Source organism: Anguilla rostrata, chromosome 4 (genome assembly GCF_018555375.3).
Source record: "Anguilla rostrata isolate EN2019 chromosome 4, ASM1855537v3, whole genome shotgun sequence".
NCBI lineage: Eukaryota > Metazoa > Chordata > Actinopteri > Anguilliformes > Anguillidae > Anguilla > Anguilla rostrata.
The window spans coordinates 9,354,802-9,375,077 of record NC_057936.1 but is presented as its reverse complement, the minus strand read 5'-3'; the positions used below and the strand labels follow the sequence as shown (position 1 = coordinate 9,375,077).

General features: G+C 38.8%; 1 protein-coding gene across 1 annotated transcript; it reads left to right on the top strand.

Annotated features, from left to right (window-relative positions):
- The first annotated feature begins 1,602 nt into the window (after positions 1-1,602).
- On the top strand, positions 1,603-19,671 carry slc44a5b (solute carrier family 44 member 5b). Its single transcript, XM_064330512.1, has 23 exons — positions 1,603-1,844; positions 2,497-2,545; positions 3,971-4,044; positions 6,795-6,879; positions 7,891-7,975; positions 8,105-8,233; positions 8,827-8,887; positions 9,191-9,314; positions 10,207-10,239; positions 11,031-11,114; positions 11,618-11,730; positions 12,287-12,418; positions 13,458-13,557; positions 14,024-14,116; positions 14,365-14,452; positions 14,641-14,903; positions 15,120-15,214; positions 15,718-15,821; positions 16,736-16,809; positions 16,893-16,963; positions 17,402-17,490; positions 17,697-17,781; positions 18,045-19,671. Exons 1-23 carry the CDS (start codon positions 1,808-1,810, stop codon positions 18,149-18,151), a joined length of 2,175 nt encoding a protein of 724 aa, XP_064186582.1. The 5' UTR covers positions 1,603-1,807; the 3' UTR covers positions 18,152-19,671.
- Positions 19,672-20,276: the final 605 nt, after the last annotated feature.

Here is a 20,276-nt window from a genome sequence, read left to right as displayed (position 1 = left end):
TTTTTTTTTAGCTCTTTGGAGTATTTGCATGAGTTTTTAATTTTCAGCAGTCTCTTATTATTATAGTATTACTTATCTTGGTACAGAACTGATGGTTGCCTTCAGCATGTCAGCACAGTTTGTTGAAACAAGCTTTTGCATTTTGAGCATTTCAGCAACTCTTGACAAGTCTGACAATTTCTTTTTCAGTCTCGCTGATTTCTGTTGTTCGTATTTTAGCTTTTTCTGACAAACAATCAATTCAGCTAATATCCAGATACTAAAGCTACGGTGAATTTCTAAACAACAATATACTTATACGCACACAGACTAACAATCAAAAAATGTAATTTACCTTTGCCACGTTAAGTGCATAAATGATAAAACACTCGTACTTGGTGAAAAAAATAAACCATAGAGTTGTCGAATATGGTTCCTCACTGGAATGGTACTCGGAGAGATGCCAACGCCTACAAAAGTGATTCGAGTCGGTGTGTTATTCGGTCCGCCGGGGAAGTGGATTGGTCTCGGACACGCAGGCTGGTGGAGAGAGCACACGCACCTGGCTGGATTGCGTTAACTAACCAGCCCAGGTGCTTAAAGGTGTGTTGCTCTCCACAGTTCAGGGCCGAGACCAGGACCTCACACCGAGAGGGCGGTCTTTTCATTTTGGAGTTTTTGTTTCCTCTGGGTACTCCGGTTTCCTCCCACAGTCCAAAGACATCTAGGTCATTGTTGGGGGCCAAACAGCGAAGCTTTTATGTATCAAAACCAAAGTTGGTACACGAACTCTGGACCTCATTTTGAGGAAGCACAAACATATTTCTGTCATTTGACCACTGTGGGGGGGGGGGGGGGCGCTGCAATAAGCAAAAATGTGTTTTGCCTAATAACTGGTGATGTGTTTGCTTAAAAAATATATAATTCTAGTGTCTGGTGATACCGTGAGAAGTCCCAAGGCCGAGACATGGCAACTTTTCATGTCAACCTAATTGATGCGGCCGCCATATTGAATTTTATCGAAAGGTTTTAAAAAATTTCACAGGCCACAAAGTTTGTCCCATCTTCACCAAACTTGGCACAGGTCATCTTCAGACCAACCCTCAAAAAAGTCCTCTGATGCATTTTTGATTTTCAAAAACGTTCATCCATTACGGCCAAATCAAAGGCAAACGACCCAAACAGGACGTGAGCTCATATCAGTTACACCCAATCTTTGGTCAATTGACATAAAACTTGCCATCAGTGCTTACAGCCACGCTTTTAACATGATCCATCAAGTTGCCATGGCGACTCTGCCCTGCTGGACTGCTTGGCCCCCTCATCCTGCTTGCAGCTATATTTTACCAGTATATTGCAATTATCCACTGCATAGTTTGGCAGTTATAGTGCTTATTGTACAGAATTAAAAAAAAATAATAATAATAACTTCAGAAAACCACAACTTCACAAAAAAATCTATAAAGCACACTGACGCAGTTCCTTGGCACAATACTCGCTTTGAATTTATCAGTATAACAAAATTAAAAATTAAAAATTAAAAAACAATCTCGCATACTAAAATAATAAAATAACTGAAGGTCTCCTTTAAGATTATTTCAATCAAGTCCGGCTCTGTGCTCAAACATTCCTCCGTGAAATGTTCCGCTTTACTGTGCTGTAAACACGGCTGACGTTATGTTGCGTGCCTCATACAGCAAAAAGAGAGGGTCATTATACAGTGCGAAGACTGTGCCAACAGCAGGCTGCTCACACCAACAGTTTCAAATATTCTCCGTCCTATCGTGAAGGACGCGAGAGACAAAAACATCGATTCTGTCCCGGCGCAATGACTACAAAAACTGAAGTAACTTCTGCTTACTATGGTGAGTGTCATATTATTTCAAGTTATTTCTTGCAATGTCACAAACAACGGGATTTTTAGTGGACTGGGCTTCAAAAGCCAGCATTGAGTGCTTTTTGGCGAGCATGCTCTATACTACCGCTCAACAACTTGTCAAACGCACGGTAGTGATGGTACATGGTACCCAACTCGAATGTATGTTTATCTGGTAGGTGTAGTCGCTGATAGGCTATTTTCAAAAGTCTGAATGAGAACATGTTTTGGCGATGGAATATAATTTAGGAAACTTCTTGCCTGAATTTGGTAGCCATTTTTATTGTCTTAATAACATTACATCCGATTAGCCTACTAAATATAAATATCAAGAAACAAAGTATGAAAAGAAATTATATCTGAAGAAAAACACGTTTTCGACGTACAAAAATGCCAAGTTACTCACGCATACAAAACACTGTCTATATTGTCTTCATTAATTGAAACTGGCTAAGGCCTGTCATTAAAAGTAGGCTACTTGTATCAAAATTAGGCCATGCTACAAGAGAGAATATCAGCTATCTTAGCTGGCACAAATTAAACAAGTTGTATTCGAAAGCAGTGTCATCCAACGTTTCCTAAATTATTTCAAGTAACTTGGCCTAAGGCATTCAGGTAATGTTTATGTGCTTTTTTTGCAGGTGAACCTTACAAGTTTGACCCAACATTCAGAGGACCTATCCACAACAGGTATCTCTGCCTTTTTCATAACAGAATAACGTGATCAATGTTATTTCATCATTTTAATTAGCTTTTTTTTTTTGGAGATTTGATACACAGAAATAGCTGTGATAATTGTGGGGTGTACTTTTGGTGCACTTCAAAATGTTATTGGCACAACGTGCAGAGTAAAAAAAAAAAAGATCACATGCGATGGAGGAGGAACACTCACACGCTTACTTCTGCATCAAAAAGGAAGTGAGTTGTCTGCACTGCTTGGTAATAGATGCGCAAGTGTAGGCTAACATGGAGGCCTGTCATAATTAGCGTATCCCTGTAATGCTGCAATAGCTCCAGCAAGTAGGAATCTGAAATGTCCTTGAACGGGAAAATTGCATTTAATACAAGTCAGAATTTCTAAGGTGTGTTCTGTTACATGGCATTGAATTGTAAAAGTTCTCAATTTTCCTGAGCAGCCTTAACATTAAGGTGGCCTTAATCCCAGCTGCTCACAACATTTGCAACAGAGAGATTTTTTTTGTTCCTTTTTCAAATGCATTCTTACTGATAATGATTGATTGGTAATTTACTTTTAACAGTACAAAGGGGGAGTTCTACTGGTCATTGGACACACAGGACAGTACACAAAACTACAGTAAACACAGTTCACATAAAAGCAATTAAACTGCAATGTTAACTTGTAACTTTACAGAATTTTAGGGTACTATTGAAGAGTGGCATGCACAGCATGTGTATCACACGATATGAGTTTCCTATTTTATCATTTTAAATTGCAAGTTCATTGGCTTCCAGAAATTTGGTCATCAAAATTTGTGCGGACAGCCCATCACGGGGTAAATTTCAAGGCACCATGCAATATACACAGTACAGCTCTCCCTTTAGATTCAATATGGAAAGATTGATTCAATATGGAAAGACATGCAAGTAAAATAAAGTGTATGTACCAAAAACTTTTAGTAAAAAAAATTGTATCTGGCATTGGCAAATAAATGGTGAGGATGAAAACAGCTTGATGAAGTCAATGTGATACTATAGAATTTGAAAGCTTTGTATCCCCCTCTGTTTTTCATATGATAATATTTAATTTCTAATGTGAGTCACGCTTTTGAATAACGAGGAGACCGGTGTGGCTCAGTGAAAATCATATCAAGGATTTTCCCCATCAAAGTGTTGTACTAGAATTACTTCTAATATCTTGTTATGCCATTATCATGGTGAGGTGCCACACAGAAAGCATACCTACAGTGCTAACCTCTGAATGTCAAATAAACGATTTTCAGATTGCACTGCAAGTCAGAGAGTTCAGACCAGATTCAAAATTAGCTTTTAAATTATTCATAAATAAACTAGCTCTTAGCAAAATGATGTAATTTCCTCAATTCTTCAACAGCCGTGATGTGACTTTACAGATTTCTTTCTCTTTCTCATCTTAAGGAGCTGCACTGATGTGGTGTGCTTTGTGATATTCATCATCGTCATCCTGGGCTACATTGCACTTGGAATAGTGGGTGAGCAGATACACTGTTCATTGAAGTTCATAGGCCTCTGGATGTATATAATCTAATAGGCCCCTAACATACAGTATATGACTGAAAGTATCTAGACACTCCTTGGTCTGGGGCTGTTTTTAATGGTTTGGGCTAGGCCCCTTAGTTGCAGTGAAGGCAAATCTTAAGGCAGTGACATTCCAGATGATTCTGTGTTTACAACCTTGTGGCAACAGTTTGGGGAAGGCCCTTTCCTGTTTTCAGCGTGGCAATGCCCCAAAGGTCCATATAAAAATGTTTTTTTCGAGAACGGTGTGGGAGAACTTGACTGGCCTGCACAGAGCCCTGACCTCATCCCCCATCCAACACCTTTGGGTTCTGTTGGAAAGCCAACTGCGAATCAGGCCTAATCGAGCAATCAAATATAATATTTGTTCCTGACCTTTAGTCTTAAAATTAAATCCCAGTGTCTCGCAGAGGATAAACAGGTCTGCAGGAAACTCTGCACGATGTCACTAGTCAAATAAATCGAATATAAATAGTCTCTAGTGCCACGATGGTAAGATTTGTAAGATGGCTGCTTGGTGCCTCATGGAGGTTTACAGGTAAGCAGGTTGCAATATTTTCTTATACAATAGTTTTTTATATCATAAATTCACATCTGTGCTCACATACTTCTTCCATGAATGTAGAAACGTACTCACAGTTTACCTTGTGGTAATATAAAAAGGAGATATTGGCACCAGAATCAGCCAGTGTGGCCGAAAACACATTAATTATTGATACCCAGAATTTTTATATTGTGCATCCTTAGTGTTAATGTTTGTTGATGTTTTTAATGTATTTATATTCACCTTGTTTAGTTGTCCTACTATTGTCCTACTAGACATGAGTGTCTGGTTAATGTTTAACTAAACTAAAGTAGTATAGAAAGTTACAGGTTTTGCAGGAAAAATCTACAAATTTGAAAAACCATATGCAGCTAAATGTAAAATCATTATACAGATGTGATCTGCTAATGTAACTCCCAATGATACATTTTATAACAGAGCATACATATGGTGTAAAGTATGTAGGAGTCACAGAAATGCATACTTGCTGCACTTGGCAGAAATCCTCAGGCGATCGTATCTGAGAAGAGTAGGTGTTAGGAATTTCACAAGAATGCTGGAACTTCAACTCAAAAGCCGTTGTTTTGTTGATCATACTGTAAGAGGGGGCCAAGCCATGTCATACTAAAGCATTTTGCTTTCCATGGAAAAAATGTCATCATCCTTATTAATGACAAGAAATGAGAGCTACGGCTTCAGTCATGCTAATCATAGAGATGCAAAGGCAAGCTACACAAAGAAGGCGAGGGATGTGCAGGACCTGCTGTCTCGAATAGATGGGCCAAGAAAGCTGTTGTAAAGATGATTTGAATGTTTTATACCCAAAAAGATGTCAATTTGTGAGGTAAGGTACATTTCTCTGGCCTCTTCCTCCTGCTCAAAGCACACTTGTGCCTCCTGCACACTTTTTTCAGTGTTCTCTATGAGGAAGGAAACACAGGACTGCATTCATGCACTGAGGTGCAGCACGGCTCTGGTCTGCTCATGATCTGGAGGTCTTAACAAAGAACAGTTGTGCTAGCCAGTTCTGAATGGGCTGTTTGTATTCAATAGTCTTAAAAAGCCACACCAAAACTTGTTTATGGTCCTCACCCAAGGTGTATCATTATTTCCGTGATCCTCCCCAAAATACATAGTCGCCTTCTACAGTTTTGAGCAGTCACCTTTGCTTTGCTATTTAAATAAACATAAAGTGCACATTATACAAAAAAGCACACACAAAAAAACGTCCATGGCGTGCATCAAAACCACTTACACAATACTGAAACACTTCAAGACATCCATCCCAAGCTTCTGATTTAGCCTTTTTTTTAGCCTTGCTGCTCCTGACTTCAAAAAGAAGGAATGAATGATTGAATGAATAAATTGTTAAGTAATGGTAGTTCTGGCCACCCAAACTACTGATTTGTCCCTGTATGAGTAATTTCAGAATGTAACATACTTTTTTTCCCCAGACAAGATACTCAGCCCATGCTTGGTCACAAACTTACAGTAAACCAATCATTCCATTAAAGTTCTAAACTACTTTCAGTTACATAACATTGTAACGTTTCTCTAGCTTTTTGCTACAGTCGCTTATAGAAATAATAAAGGGAGGACTCAATTATCATAATAAAAATGGATATTAATCCCTGGGTTTCTTATAACAACAAACATAATTCACACAACACAAAAACTCATGGAACATTAGGATTACATATGTCCCTCCCTACAAGGCGAGGCTAATGGGCTGAAGTAAGTTTTCAAATTCTGAACGATATACATCACTATGGTCAGGATCATACAGTAGGGGACAGTATAAGCTTTCTGATGTATAACATGTCTAATTTTACTTTTAGAATAGTGTTTTATAGCCCTGCATAACCGAAAATTGTGAATCGATTGAATGTTGTTTTAATGTTTTCACATCCCCATACAAGAAAACAGTACTTTGCTGTGCTCTGCTACATTTGTCTGCTTTGTGATGTAATGTCCGTATGATTTGGTGTGTGTATGCCGCCCTCATGCATGCTGTTTAAAACCATAGCATCAAATACAGAAATTCCCCAAAAAAATATGAAGAGGCTGACGTCAATTATAAACTATATTGTCTATTTATCACAGTGGACTAATCAATATAAGCCTAATAACTGTAATGACAAAGTCATCTTCCTTTTATAGCCTGGATTCATGGTGATCCCAGGAAGATTGTGTTCCCCACAGATAGCTATGGACAGTTCTGTGGTCAGCAGGGAACTCCTAATGCGTGAGTAATTATGATATAAGATTTAATTTGCTTTTGTCTTTTGCCTGTCATATGCCTGTTCTTTCAGGGCCCAAGTGATAATACAATGACCACACGAGAATAAACAGCTTACATCTTACTGTAGAATGTGTTGCAGAATACAATTAGCAGTTCAATGGGTTATATGAAGCACAAGGTTCAGGGAGAAATGTAGTTACTTAATTTTCAGCACTGTGAAAATATTTTCAAATAACCACCCTCACCTATATCTACACATTTGCCGAGTCCTTCTTCTAAAATGTGTTTGGAATGTTTTTGGGCATGACACACTTTTCTGTGTGGGTAAGGGTGGTTGTAGTTGCAGAGCCTGTGGGGTGGGGTCAAGTTTCAGGAGAGTGTTTGCAGCTAGCTAGGTACTGCCATGGTGCAGGTGAAGTGGCACAAGTGCAATGACTCGAAACGACAGGACATCAGGGCTAGTCCAAAAACTAGATTCAGCCTTGGTTTTTCTCGATGGTGACAGCTATTGAAAAACAGAGATATAAAAATAAAAAAGGAGGAGTTTTCTTTGATTGTAAATACAGCCTAAAGCAAGGCTAAAAATCATGCATAGTATGTATTCAAGGCAGTGTCCTCTATGAAGCCTGACTCCTCCGTTTATACTGACTGTATTGTCTGCTGTCATAACTCTGAGACAATTATGGTATTGGACCTACTTGCCTAGACAGCCGTTAGAAGCTGATAAAACATTTGCATTCATTTGTTTTGTGAAAATATGTGGTATTTATTAAATAGTTTTCTAACAATATTCAAAATGGATCAATATTATGCAAAGAGCTGTGATATAAGTATATTTGTGATTTATGGTCACCTACTGGAATGAACCATGCTTAAGCATGGAATTCAAGCGCTTTAATCTAAATCCAATCAATTCACTGCTACGTCAATTCACTGTTTTGTTTGTTTGCCTCTTTTGCTTGCACAGTCATCTGATAAAATGTATGTTTTCAATTATCACTCCTTTCTCAACAGAAACAAAGCCATATTATTCTATTTCAACATATTGCAATGTGCCAATCCCGTAGTTCTAATAAACCTGCGATGCCCAACCACCCAGGTAAGCTTTAAGCTTTTCTTTTGTCAGTGGGTTTTTTTTTTTTTTTTTACAATTTTTAGTCTGTATATCGCATGGTTATTGAGGTGATGTCCTTTCATTGACAGTCTATTCATGTTTTATCTTCTACAGCTGTGTGTTAAGAAGTGCCCTGATAGATTTGCAACCTACTTAGATTTGCAGTATAACTACAGACACAACAAAAGCTACTGGGAATACTACAGACAGTTCTGCAAACCAGGCTTCAATAACCCTAGAAAGGTATGAGAAACAATGTCAAAATCTATTTGAGAAGAGTTGTGTCCCATTTTGTCCCCGTTGTGTCCCTGTGATAATAAACTGCTTTTGTTGCTTTGGATTTTTAAAATGTATTAAATATCGAAAACAGTGAAAGTATAGGTGCAGTATGAAGACAGCTAAGCTCAAGATGTACAGCTATAGCTTGCAGATTCTCTGCAAAACATTTTTTGCGAAATCCTTCATATGAGTCCAGTCTTATACACTGAAGGTGAAAAACACTTATTTTCTAATCTTGTACTCTAATGGTAGAGTAAATAAAATGACAACATTGAGAGGGAGTAGTTTTAATGCAACCCCTTTGTTAGGAATGCCATTTGTAATGCATAAATGGACAGTGTTTTCATTTTATAAATTCCATTTGTTATAATTCTTTGAGTCTGAGATCAGAAATTAAGGCCCTCATTTAAGGTTTTCGTTAGATGCTGCTCTGATTTGAGATGGAATAACCCATTGCTAAGCTGTAGGTGTGTAAGAAACTGAGATTCTCCAACTTCATACAAAAATTGTGATGTATTCATAGGACATACGGACATAATCATTCTTTCTCATTGCAGCCTGTTGCACAAGTCCTACGAGATGAGGACTGTCCCTCAATGATAGTGCCAAGCAGGCCCTGTAAGTCGTTGCTATGGAAAGTGTTCATATGTGATTGTTGAGTAAATATTCAGGCAATCCTCAGGGATGTCTCCATAATCAGAATTTTTTATTTGCATTAATACCCAGGGGATTACTGAGATTCAAGGACACTGAAGTTTGAAGGTCATAAACCAGTTTACCAGCATTGATGCATGGGGACAATCTGTTGTGCCTAGCTGGTGAACATGAGACGTATGGCACAGTCATACTGACCGCAATGGTTATTTTTGACATTTCAGTATCAAAGGTCTGACACATTCTTCATTATCACTGTTCATACAGTCCTTCAGAGGTGCTTTCCTGACTTCATCACTAGGAACGGGACTTTAACTGTTGCCAACAAAACAAACTTCAAAGATGGACTCGGTAACACAAGAAGCGTGACTGATCTTAGAGACGCGGCCAGGTAAGTCCTGCATGTCTCCCCACAAAACGTAAAAATTTGTAGATGATTTGTAGTACAACTGTTGAAATTTGTTTTATGGCTACGGCTTGTGTGTGTCCCTGTGTATGTATGTGTTGCACCTGTGTGTGTGTGTGTGTGTGTGTGTGTTTGCATTCCGATGTCAACCTACCCCTTTTTTCATTAGGTCACAGCTTTGTGTATATTTTCAAAAAAACAATCATACTGATTCTTTAACTGCACATCCTATTCAGTTTATGGTGCTTGATTAATGTAAAACAAAAAAAAAACATTCAGAATGAAGATCATTCCCAGGGAGCTAATCTGTTGAATGAATGAGCAAATTCTAAAAATGCATATCATACTGTTATAGGGTTCCCACCCTTTCTTCAAATGAAAACTGGACAGCCTTGGTGCGGTAGGAAAATTGATATGGGGGAACACCCCATAGGAAATACTGCATTTCTAGTGCTTAATAACAGCAAGTCGTTGCATGTTGGCATATATTTCGACTGTAGTAGACTTCCATGTTAGATTCATTGTCACCTACATATTTTCCCTTTGTGCTTACCTGTACTCTGGTTGAAGGGTTAGAAAGCCTCTTTTTATATTGAATTCGGAACCTTGTTTTGGACAATTGGTTTGGACAATAACTTTTATGAAAAACTCAGATCAGATTATTTATGGACATGACATTCTAACTAGCAGTAGAATTTCCCTCTGTCATTGTCAGTGCTTGTCTTTGTTTGTCTTCCTATTCATAAAGAAGAGTTGCTTTGGGAGTTAATGAGGGAGATGAGAGGCCTGCCGTTTGCAGTGAAAATATGTGTGGATACTGTTGCTGTGTAACTTTTGACCTGATGAATCTAACAAGAGAATTGCTTTTCTTTTGTAGCCAAGTTACAGCCATGCAACAAGGAGTTGACAGGTCTCAAATAAGTGTCATAAACCTTTAACCCCTACTTGCTGTGAGCGCTCTGCAAACTAACCTTCCTACAATGACACACAGTGGATCCTGTGTGCCATGGGAAATCTTAAGTTCCTGGTTCACTCCAGAGATTCCAAGGAAAGAAGAGGTAGAGTGCTTGTTGCTTGGCAGTCTGACCTCATTTCCTTGTAGGAAAACACCTCAAGGTCAGTTCTACATTCTGCAAAGACACTTGTACTGTATTGATGCAAATAATAATACCAACAATAAGAACAACACTGGCAGTGCCAATGTGTGCAGTGACAGGACACCTGTTATGACATGTCCCTGTAGAAATTATTACTGAGCTTTCTCACTGGCGTGGCTTTTTGTCTGCATGTGCAGCATCCAATAAACAACACCGCAAGTTCATATGCAGCAGATAAAAAGCCAAGCATAGGAGGACAGATGTAATCTGCACAATGAACACTATTCATAGCCATTCAGTTGAGTTGGTTACATTCATGGGGCATTAAATGTCAAGGGCAATAAAGCAGCAGGTAGCTATTCTTGGACCGTCAATCATATTTCTGCTTCCCTCTGCAATGACTGTACTAATCTTGAAGTGGTATGAACTAAAGTTGTTTCTTTTGGGTGTGTCTTTCTGTTGTGCTTTTTCAGCTTTGTGCTATGCCAAAGAATTTCAACAGCTTCTTAATAAACTGCCGTGTTCAGTAATTGGTGTTTGTTCCAGTAAGTACTAGGCAGGTGCCAGCTGTTCTCCCTGCTATCCATGTACACTCTTTTCACAGAGGCATCAACGGGCTACTTGAGGCCAAAGAGGTGGGGATGAAGATCTTTGAAGATTATGCCAGTTCTTGGCATTGGATTTTAATGTAAGCTCTGTATTCAGAGTCAACTGTCTTCACTGTCACTGCAGTCCTTTAGTATTATCTGGCCCTGAGTATGGGCAGGAGTCTTCCACAGATTGGGGGCAGGTGGAAAGCTGCATGGTCTTTCACCTAATTTGGATGTGACATGGAGATGATACTGTGGGAAGACAGGCCTTGTTCAGGCCCACTGTTTTACGTGTCCTCTGACATATTTGTAAAAGAGTGTGTACTCAGCTTACACTTACTCACTACGCAGAGGTGATGGCGGAGAGGTCATAAATCGTAGGATGCTTTACCTGGTTAGGAGTCACATTAGGAGTTATTCTGGTAATTGCCACAAAAATCCTAGACCAGGGAGTCCATGAATTCTGAACAGTAATATCTGTCTAGCTGTCTACATTTCAAGCAAAGGAAACCAGTACAAGAAGCCAGGTGATGCCATTTTTTAAATTTAGAAAAATGTTAATGTTTTATCCATCGTGTCTGGGATTGTATATTGTTCACAGAGGACTGGTGATTGCCATGGTGGTCAGCTTGGTTTTCATCGTGCTCTTACGTTTCATAACTGGTGTCCTCGCATGGATCATCATTTTCGGGGTCATTGCTGTGATCGCCTACGGTTAGTGCCTCTGAGTACCTCTTCAATCCTCACAACTACACCCAAACCACAATACTCAAAAATTGCTCCATAAGCACACTCTTGTGCTCAGTTGCATTCTGTGGGAGAGACTGACTATGATGCCATGTCACTGATTTTTTAAAATTTCAAATAGGGCAGCACATTGATAAAGTAATGGAAATGAGTAGAATCAGTCAAAGAGCTGGTGCACATAAAATTAAATTTCAACTTGTTATGCCTTTTATGTGGTCCTATAGAAGACCTGTGAACCAATAACTACCTTAAATTCAATTTCCTTGATTTTCACAATAAATTTGTCCATGCCCTGGAAAAAGCAATAAACCTGTGACTGATGCTCCTCTACTTCCGGTTGGTGGTAGATTCATGTATATTTTTCCACCTTTATGTCCACTGCCTGTTTGTATGCTGTATGTATTTACTATAGTATTTGTGTGGACCCATTTGCAAAGATCGACTAATATGTATAAGTGTGTGGGTTAATGTATGTAGATGTTCCTGTGTGTGTACCTGCTTTTACTGCTGCCTGTACGTGCAGGGATCTTTCACTGTTACTGGGAGTTCAGCACATTGAGTGGGAACCCTGATGCTGAGATCACCATCACCGACATTGGTTTCCAGACTGACTTCCGAGTCTACCTGCAACTTAGCCAGACCTGGCTTATTTTCAGTGAGTGTCCCCATCCACCGCACTGCGATTGCTATGGTTCTAAACCCAGTACCACACCCTCTTTAAAATATGCCTCTCCCATCCTTAGGTCCTCAGTTCAATGTTTCTCATTAATACTCAGCCCCACATTATGATGCATGCATCCATTACTCAGCCCATCACATGTGCCTGCCCAGCGAAGTAGGCACATTCTATTGATTTATGTATTTATTTTTATTTAAGTGTTTTCCTTATTTGATGTTCAGCACATAGTACAAATAGTGGAGAATAGTACTACTTCTTATTATAATAATAATAATAATAATAACAATAACAAAGCATGCAAAGTTTAACCTTGATTGGTCGAGCAATTGAGGAGTTAGAGAAAACTATATTTATTGCCCTTTTATACAGTAGCACCCGCTATTGTCTATAGTCAAAGAGCTTTAAAATTTCACATGCTGCCATCAAGGTAAATATTGTACATATAGACCAAGTTTTGTGAGTAGTAGTAGTAGTAGTAGTAGTAGTAGTAGTAGTAGAATAAAAACATTTGACAGGGCACTTTTGGGATGTAGTTAAAATAGAACAGATCGTTGAAAGTAGGTACGTTTTGATATAGACGATTTGAGCAAGAACAGGTGATGCCAAAAAACAATAGAACAGGAAATAAAAACAAAATACCTAAATATAGATCTTGTTTTTGCCACTACCAGATCTCGGGTAGATGAATTCTAGTGGTTTGGGGCCCGGCCAGTAACCAGTGTCAAATCTTGGGTGGCATGGGGGCCCACCTTAAGGTTTCTGGCATAATCGTCCCATTGCAAAGTCCTAGCCACATGCAGAGTCGTGAACAGTATGGTCAGCTCTTCCTAGCACTTAAATTTAGGGAGAACAACGCATCACTATTCCTTGAGCAATGCTGTCCAGTCTTCCCATTGCACAAGCCGTTGGTCTTCTTCGACATGTATACCAACAGGAATTTTCACTGTAATTATTACATTTATGAGGCATTGTCAGCTCCTTTTACCAAAGCTTCCTGTGGTCTTTTGCATTTCAGTGATATTCCTGGCTATAATTGAGGTCATCATCATAATATTGTTGATATTTCTAAGGAACAGGATCCGTATTGCCATTGCACTGCTCGAAGAAGCGAGCAGGTAAGTGTAAAGTCTGTGCAGTATTTTTTCAGTGATTGTATCCATGGGTGGAAATATTAATGTTCGCACATTATTAACATTTTCTTTTGCAACATCAGTCATTGGTATCAGAGTTTGGCAAACTGACGGAATTCATCAATTATTGTAATTCAATGTGATTCTACATGAACATCCATACTGTGAAATTTCAGATGAATATTTTAGTTATGCCAGCTTGACTGTGTGATTTTAGATTAACGTTATGTCTATATCAGCCTTAATATGTAATTGTATATCTATGTCTTGGTTATTCAAGTTTTACTGTGCAATTGTAGATACATATTTTGGCCATGCCAGTTTGACTGTGTTGACTGGAGATCAGCATTTTTGTTGTCCTAGTCTTACTGTATGATTGTAGTGTGTGATTGTGGATCAATATTTTGGTCATGCCAGCCTTATTGTGTCTTTCTCCTGATGTGATGTCCAGGGCCATCAGCTACATCATGTCTACTCTTTTCTACCCCATTGTTACGTTCTTGCTGCTTGCCATCTGCATTGCCTATTGGGCAGCTACAGCTGTGTATCCTTCTGTGCATCATACAGTCATTCAGATCAATCCGCTGTGTTGTGATAAAATTAAGTATGGCTAATGCAAAAATGGAGATTAGTCCATGGGTTTAGTGAGTTGTAAGTGGTCTTTGCTTTTAGTGAGCGTTTTGCAGCTTTCGCTGTTGTTATTTTTGTATGACATCATGAATGTAATGTGTAATGATTTTGATTGATAATTTTTGGGTCTTCCTATGCACCCTTAACTAGAATTGTTTGCAGGTCATTGGCATCATCAGGGGACGCCATCTACAAAGTGATGGCAACAAGGTCAAGCTGCATGTACACTAATCTAACATGTAACCCTGAAGTAAGTGACCCTTCACTTGTTCTCCTCTAGTTCTGTCAAGCTCAGTCTCATGGGAATTAAAGATTTCTTAGCTCCCCCTTTGTTGGTTACTTTATTAACTTACAAAGTTAGTTAATAATGTACAATGATACATTTAAAAGATGGGAGATTAATTATATTCCTGTTTTTTTTTTTTTAACCTAATATAGACATTCAGTCAGTCCAACATCACCAAGTTGTGCCCAGGTGCACAGTGCACATTTGCATATTATGGCGGGGAGAGCTTGTACCACCGCTACCTCTTCATCCTGCAACTTTGCAACCTGCTGGTCTTCCTCTGGTTGGTCAACTTCACCATCGCACTGGGTCAGTGCACCTTGGCTGGGGCCTTCGCCTCCTACTACTGGGCACTAAAGAAGCCAGCTGACATCCCGGCCTTCCCACTATTCTCCTCTTTTGTCAGGGCTATACGGTACAAATGTCTTCTACACCACGGAGAGGACAGTGTAGTATATTGCCATTCAGCCATTTAACATCTCAGCCTATTCCTATACTATTGATGAATTTGAGTTTATGTTTACATAGTAATGTTTTGGTCCACGCACATATGCGCACACGCAAAATGTATGATTCCAGTGTATGTTCGAGCTGACCTTATTTGAGTGGGGGGCTTGTATTTCTGTCACAGGTATCACACAGGATCCCTGGCTTTGGGCTCATTGATTCTTGCTGTTGTGCAGCTTATGAGGATCATACTGGAGTACCTAGATCACAAGCTTAAAGGTGTGTCAAGAGCCCTTTAGAGCACTGCAGGGCAACACAGTCACAATCATTTCCAGCCAATGCTGTTTGTTGGACGTGGATTTTGGTATATTTTTGGTCACCTAATGTTTATTTGAATATATTTCAAGAGAACGGCATAGCTTTCAGCACATTTTAGGAGCATAAACCTTCTGCCACTGAAAATTTAAAATAGTTCTGGAAACATGTATCATTTGCCAAGAATGTAAAATGAATTAGACACATCTGCATTTTCATAGAAGAAAAAAACAAACTTACTTTTTATACTTTAACTTACTGTACAAACCCCCCAAAGTCTTATTTTTTCCTCTTGTAAAGGGGAGTTCATTCTTTCAGTAAGGTTATACTGGGCTACTCAATGTAGTGCCATTCGGAAAAGGCTATTACTGTAGGGAGCCCCTTTAATCAGCCAGTGGACTGCAACTCTCAGTGATGAACAGTGACTCTGAAAGATAAGTGCTTGATAACTGATGCATGTTTTACAGGTGCGAAGAACTCGTTTGCACGGTTCCTGCTCTGCTGTCTCAAATGCTGCTTCTGGTGCTTGGAGCATTTCATAAAATTTATGAACAGAAATGCGTACATAATGGTGAGTGAGGGGACCTCCAGGGCTGGCCTCGTGAAAGCAAATCTTGGGCCCCTTATGTTTACGGTGAAAAAAGCCAGCGAGAGTTTTAACACAATTGGTTGATGCAAAGAGTGGTATTTTGTTCTGGCATTCCAGGACAGTATTCCACTCCATCATGGGGATCAGTGATGTTGGGTATAGGCTATAATGGCACTTTTTAGCAGATGTGAACAAACAGAAATCTTGAATCAAATGTGTGTTGTGTCAGCAGTTAAATTCCTCCTCTGCTCTCTCAAATGCTCATTCAAAGGGAATGTGGAGTGTCCTGATTCACTAATGAATGGTCACATGTCCACCACATTTAAATTATATATATACGAATTCTAGGAGACATTAAAATCCTATTTGTGATCTGTGTCAGCAGTTGCACTTGAAAACTGCATTTGTATATTTAAAATAGGTCATTCGGATTTAAATATCTTATGGGAATATTCATAAAATTCATAAATGCTTATTTGAAGGAATTATCCATACCTAAGCCAAGTGAAGGGAAAGTATGAGGATTTGAATGTCTTCAAGTGGACTGGTTTTTGTCTGTTGAACTATGAGGGTGAGGTACTGATCCCTGCTTCCATTCTTAAATATAAAACAAGAACTCTGTGAATTTTATTTTATGAATCTAAAAGAAACAGATTTTTTAAAAACTATTTTTGGCTGGACCGCAACAGCGGGGCCAGCCCTATAAACGCGAATGTCTGTGACTGAGTGACTGACTGATGAAGTTACACCGCGCACGTCTGTGACTGAGTGACTGACTGATGAAGTTACACCATTGGTCGGCTGGTTCGGTCCAGCCATATACTAGGTTTTGACCTGGTCTTGTTATCCAACAAATACTGATTATTCAGAAATTAACTTCGTGTTTGTGACTGCAGATTGCAATATATGGGAAGAACTTCTGCGCGTCAGCTCGAGAGGCCTTTGGTTTGCTGATGAGGAATGTTGTGAGGTAAGGTCAGCTGAGGGCAGGCTCTTCACTGGCTGATTGCCCTTTGTGTGCACCTTCTCATTTGGGGTCCTTTTCCTCTGCAGGGTGGCAGTGTTAAACAAGGTGACTGATTTCTTGCTCTTTCTGGGGAAGGTGCTCGTTGCAGGGAGTGTGGGTGAGTGTCCCTCGACTCTTATTAGAGCAAGTGTTGATAGTGCCATAAAGATTTTATTTCACAGACTACTCAACCAAATACATGACTAGGAGGCATCAGCATTGGATTAACAATCCATTAGAATTAAAGGCTTAACCATTACACATATTTTTTTTTTTCAATCAACCTAAATAAATGTAAAGCCCACAGTACAGATGGTTTTAGTCGCACCAACAGCGGTGCACCGATCATGAAATTTTATGGCCGATTCCGGTTGCTGATTTTCTAAAGCCAAATCCGATTTTTAAAGTTTTTTTTTTTTTTTTTAAAGCAACAGGTAAGAAAACATAAGATTGTTTATTTGCTCTATAGTTTACCAAAACATTCAGATATTCTAATACTTTAATACTACTAACATTTAGATACTTTAATAAAAATAATAATAATTTTTCTTTCTAGGAGTTCTTGCTTTTTTCTTCTTCACTCGCAAGATACCTGTTATTCAAGAGGGAGTACCATCATTGAATTATTATTGGATACCACTCCTGGTATGAGATTCAGCTGTCTTAACGATGCAGATATGACACAGATAATATACAGTGAGCTCCATAACGTTTGGGGCAAATACTTTTTTTTCCCTTGATTTGGCTCTTTACTCCAGATTTTTAGAGTTGTAATCAAACAGTTCATATGTGGTGTAGATGTGCAGGTTTCAATTTTGACGGTAATTGGCTTCTTTTTTTTTCATTTGCAGACCATAATATTTGGCTCCTATTTGATCGCACATGGTTTCTTCAGCGTCTATGCAATGTGTGTAGACACTTTATTCCTCTGTTTCTGTAAGTACACAATTTATTTCCTTAAACGAAACTCAGCATATTTACTCTGTAAAGAAATAAAGAAAATGGTGAACACAACAGCAACTGTAAGCACTGTATAACCACTATCTTGCTTACAGTAACCATCCGCCAGATTTTCTTGAGAGAATATTCAGTTGAAGCAAGTGTGTCTGGTACCTGCATTGTTAAATGGTCAGAGTCAAACTTTAGGTTTCACACATGGGGGATTCTGCTTAAAGTATAACTTGTGTCCATGTTCCCAGTGTTAGATCTGGAGAAAAACAAGGGATCAGCATCGCGGCCATTTTACATGAGTAGCTCCCTGAGGAAGATTCTCAACAAGAAGAACAACAGGAAGAAGGGGAAATAAGGAAGGATGACCTACCTGAGGCCAGATTCTCATAAGCCTCAAGACTTTTCCTGGTTGCACACAGGAAATGATACATGGACCTGAATTTTTTATGTTCAGCATCATTTTTATCTTTTCCAGTAATTCTGAATGTATGTGTCTTGTATGTACAGTGTAAGCACTTGGACAGTGACACAGTTGTTGTTTTGGCTCTGTAATCCAACACATTGGATCATTATCAATGAATAACAACAAAATTAAACAATGACTATGAGATTGAAGTGCAGATTGTTAGCTTTAATATGTGCGTATTTACATCAATATCTGGTGATTTACAGCCCCTTTTAAACAGTCCTCAATTTTAGGGAAGTAATTGGACAATTGGCTGCTCAGCAGCTTCTTGGCTAGCTGTGTCTTTTAGTGTCATTAGCTCACGCACAATAAAGCTAACAAAAGGTCTGGAGTTGATTCTAGGAGTGGCATTGGCATATGTAGTCTGTTGCTGCTTTCTCTCTCCATGAGGACCAAATGCCAGTGCCAGCAAAGCAGGTCATCTTCGGGCTAGAAAGTCAAAGCATCACCAGGGAACATACCCAGCATCTGGTCATGTCTATGGGTCACATACTATATACGACAACTTTATTTCAGATTATCATTTGTCCAAATGCTTTTGCTCCCCTAAATTGGGGCAACTATGTACAAAAATGGCTGTAATTCATATACGGATCACCCAATATGGATGCAAATGCCCTCAATTTAATGCTGCCATTCAGCACTTCAACCACATTTTCTTCATTTAAAATCCAGTGGAGTTGAGGGCCAAAACAACAACAGCTTGTGTCACTATCCAAATACGCACTGCACTGTATGTGTGTGACATGTCACCAAAGCAAAATGTCATGTAGATGAAGTTATGTACACTTTTTTTATAAATGTTCCTGTGGTGACAATATATTTATACCTGTTGATAAAGTACAGCTTCCTTAATATTTTATTTTCCTCTTATCCTATTAACATCCCTTAAAAACACCCTAGTTAATTTAAAGTGATGCTATGTGTTAGTATGTTAAAGTAAAGCAACTATGTATGTACACAGCTCCTTTCTCAAAAGAAATTTATTTCTATTTGCAGTTGTGCCAAGTGGCCACCAGATGGAAGGGTATGCCCATGTAAGATCAACCAAGTATCTGTGTCTAGGAATAACATTAATAACAAGAGTGCCTCTTTTTGCTTCAAAGATGTTCAGTGAAGTGAACAATTCAAGTATAGTTATTTCATTCTGGCAATCAAATTCCATAAATTTATACTTGTAACATGTCTCTTTATATTATATAGAGACAAAGTTGAATGTTCTAATAACTTTCTAAATGCAGCTGAATCATATGAATTTGCCTTTGTGGTAACTACCTATTCAATATACAAAAGTTCATATTTAAAGTTCATCACTTGCCACTATTTAGTGGAGTCACCATACGAACCTGTATTTACTTTGTTGAGAATTAAGATAAATTATTTGATTATGTTAAATGTTTAAATGCTGACTTTGAATCTATGTATAGTATTCTATGTCATGTCACACAGTAAAATGTGCCCAGTGTTAAGTCAACTCTGAGTAGATATGAGTCCAAAAGGGACCACATGTACTTTATAAGTGCTCTTCTAACACTGAATATATTTTACTGTGCATAGGGTCTTTTGTTTCAATGTATACACAGTGTTGAGGGAGAAAGGTGTTTCTTCTCAGTGCAGTCATTTTGTTTCTGAACATACCTTTCAGAATTTTTCACCATCATATCATAAGGAAAAAAAACCCACTATTTTGCCGAGCAATAGCGGATAGATAATTATTATCCCCAATAGTGTGGAGGTGGAAACTGCATCATTGCCATGTCAGACTTCCACAGATGAGTCTTTGAGAAAAATGGTTTCAATATGGGTGAAATTATTTTAACGGATGTTGACCACATGCTGTACATACCTAACCTTCATGATCAGCAATGAATAATTGGAACTAACCTGACATCAGTATAACCAGAGTTTCTCACTGGGAAATCATATTCCATTCAGTTATTGGTACCAAATAGAGCTCAACAGGTGGCAGTGATACCCAACAGTGTATGTGCCGGTGCAGAGCCTCCCCTTGGGT

Coding starts and splice junctions, on each gene's coding strand:
- slc44a5b (XM_064330512.1), top strand. CDS start 1,808: ATGACTACAAAAACTGAAGTAACTTCTGCTTACTATG. Junction 11,115..11,617: donor TCTTGGCATTGGATTTTAAT/GTAAGCTCTGTA, acceptor TATTGTTCACAG/AGGACTGGTGATTGCCATGG. Junction 15,822..16,735: donor ACAGAAATGCGTACATAATG/GTGAGTGAGGGG, acceptor TTGTGACTGCAG/ATTGCAATATATGGGAAGAA.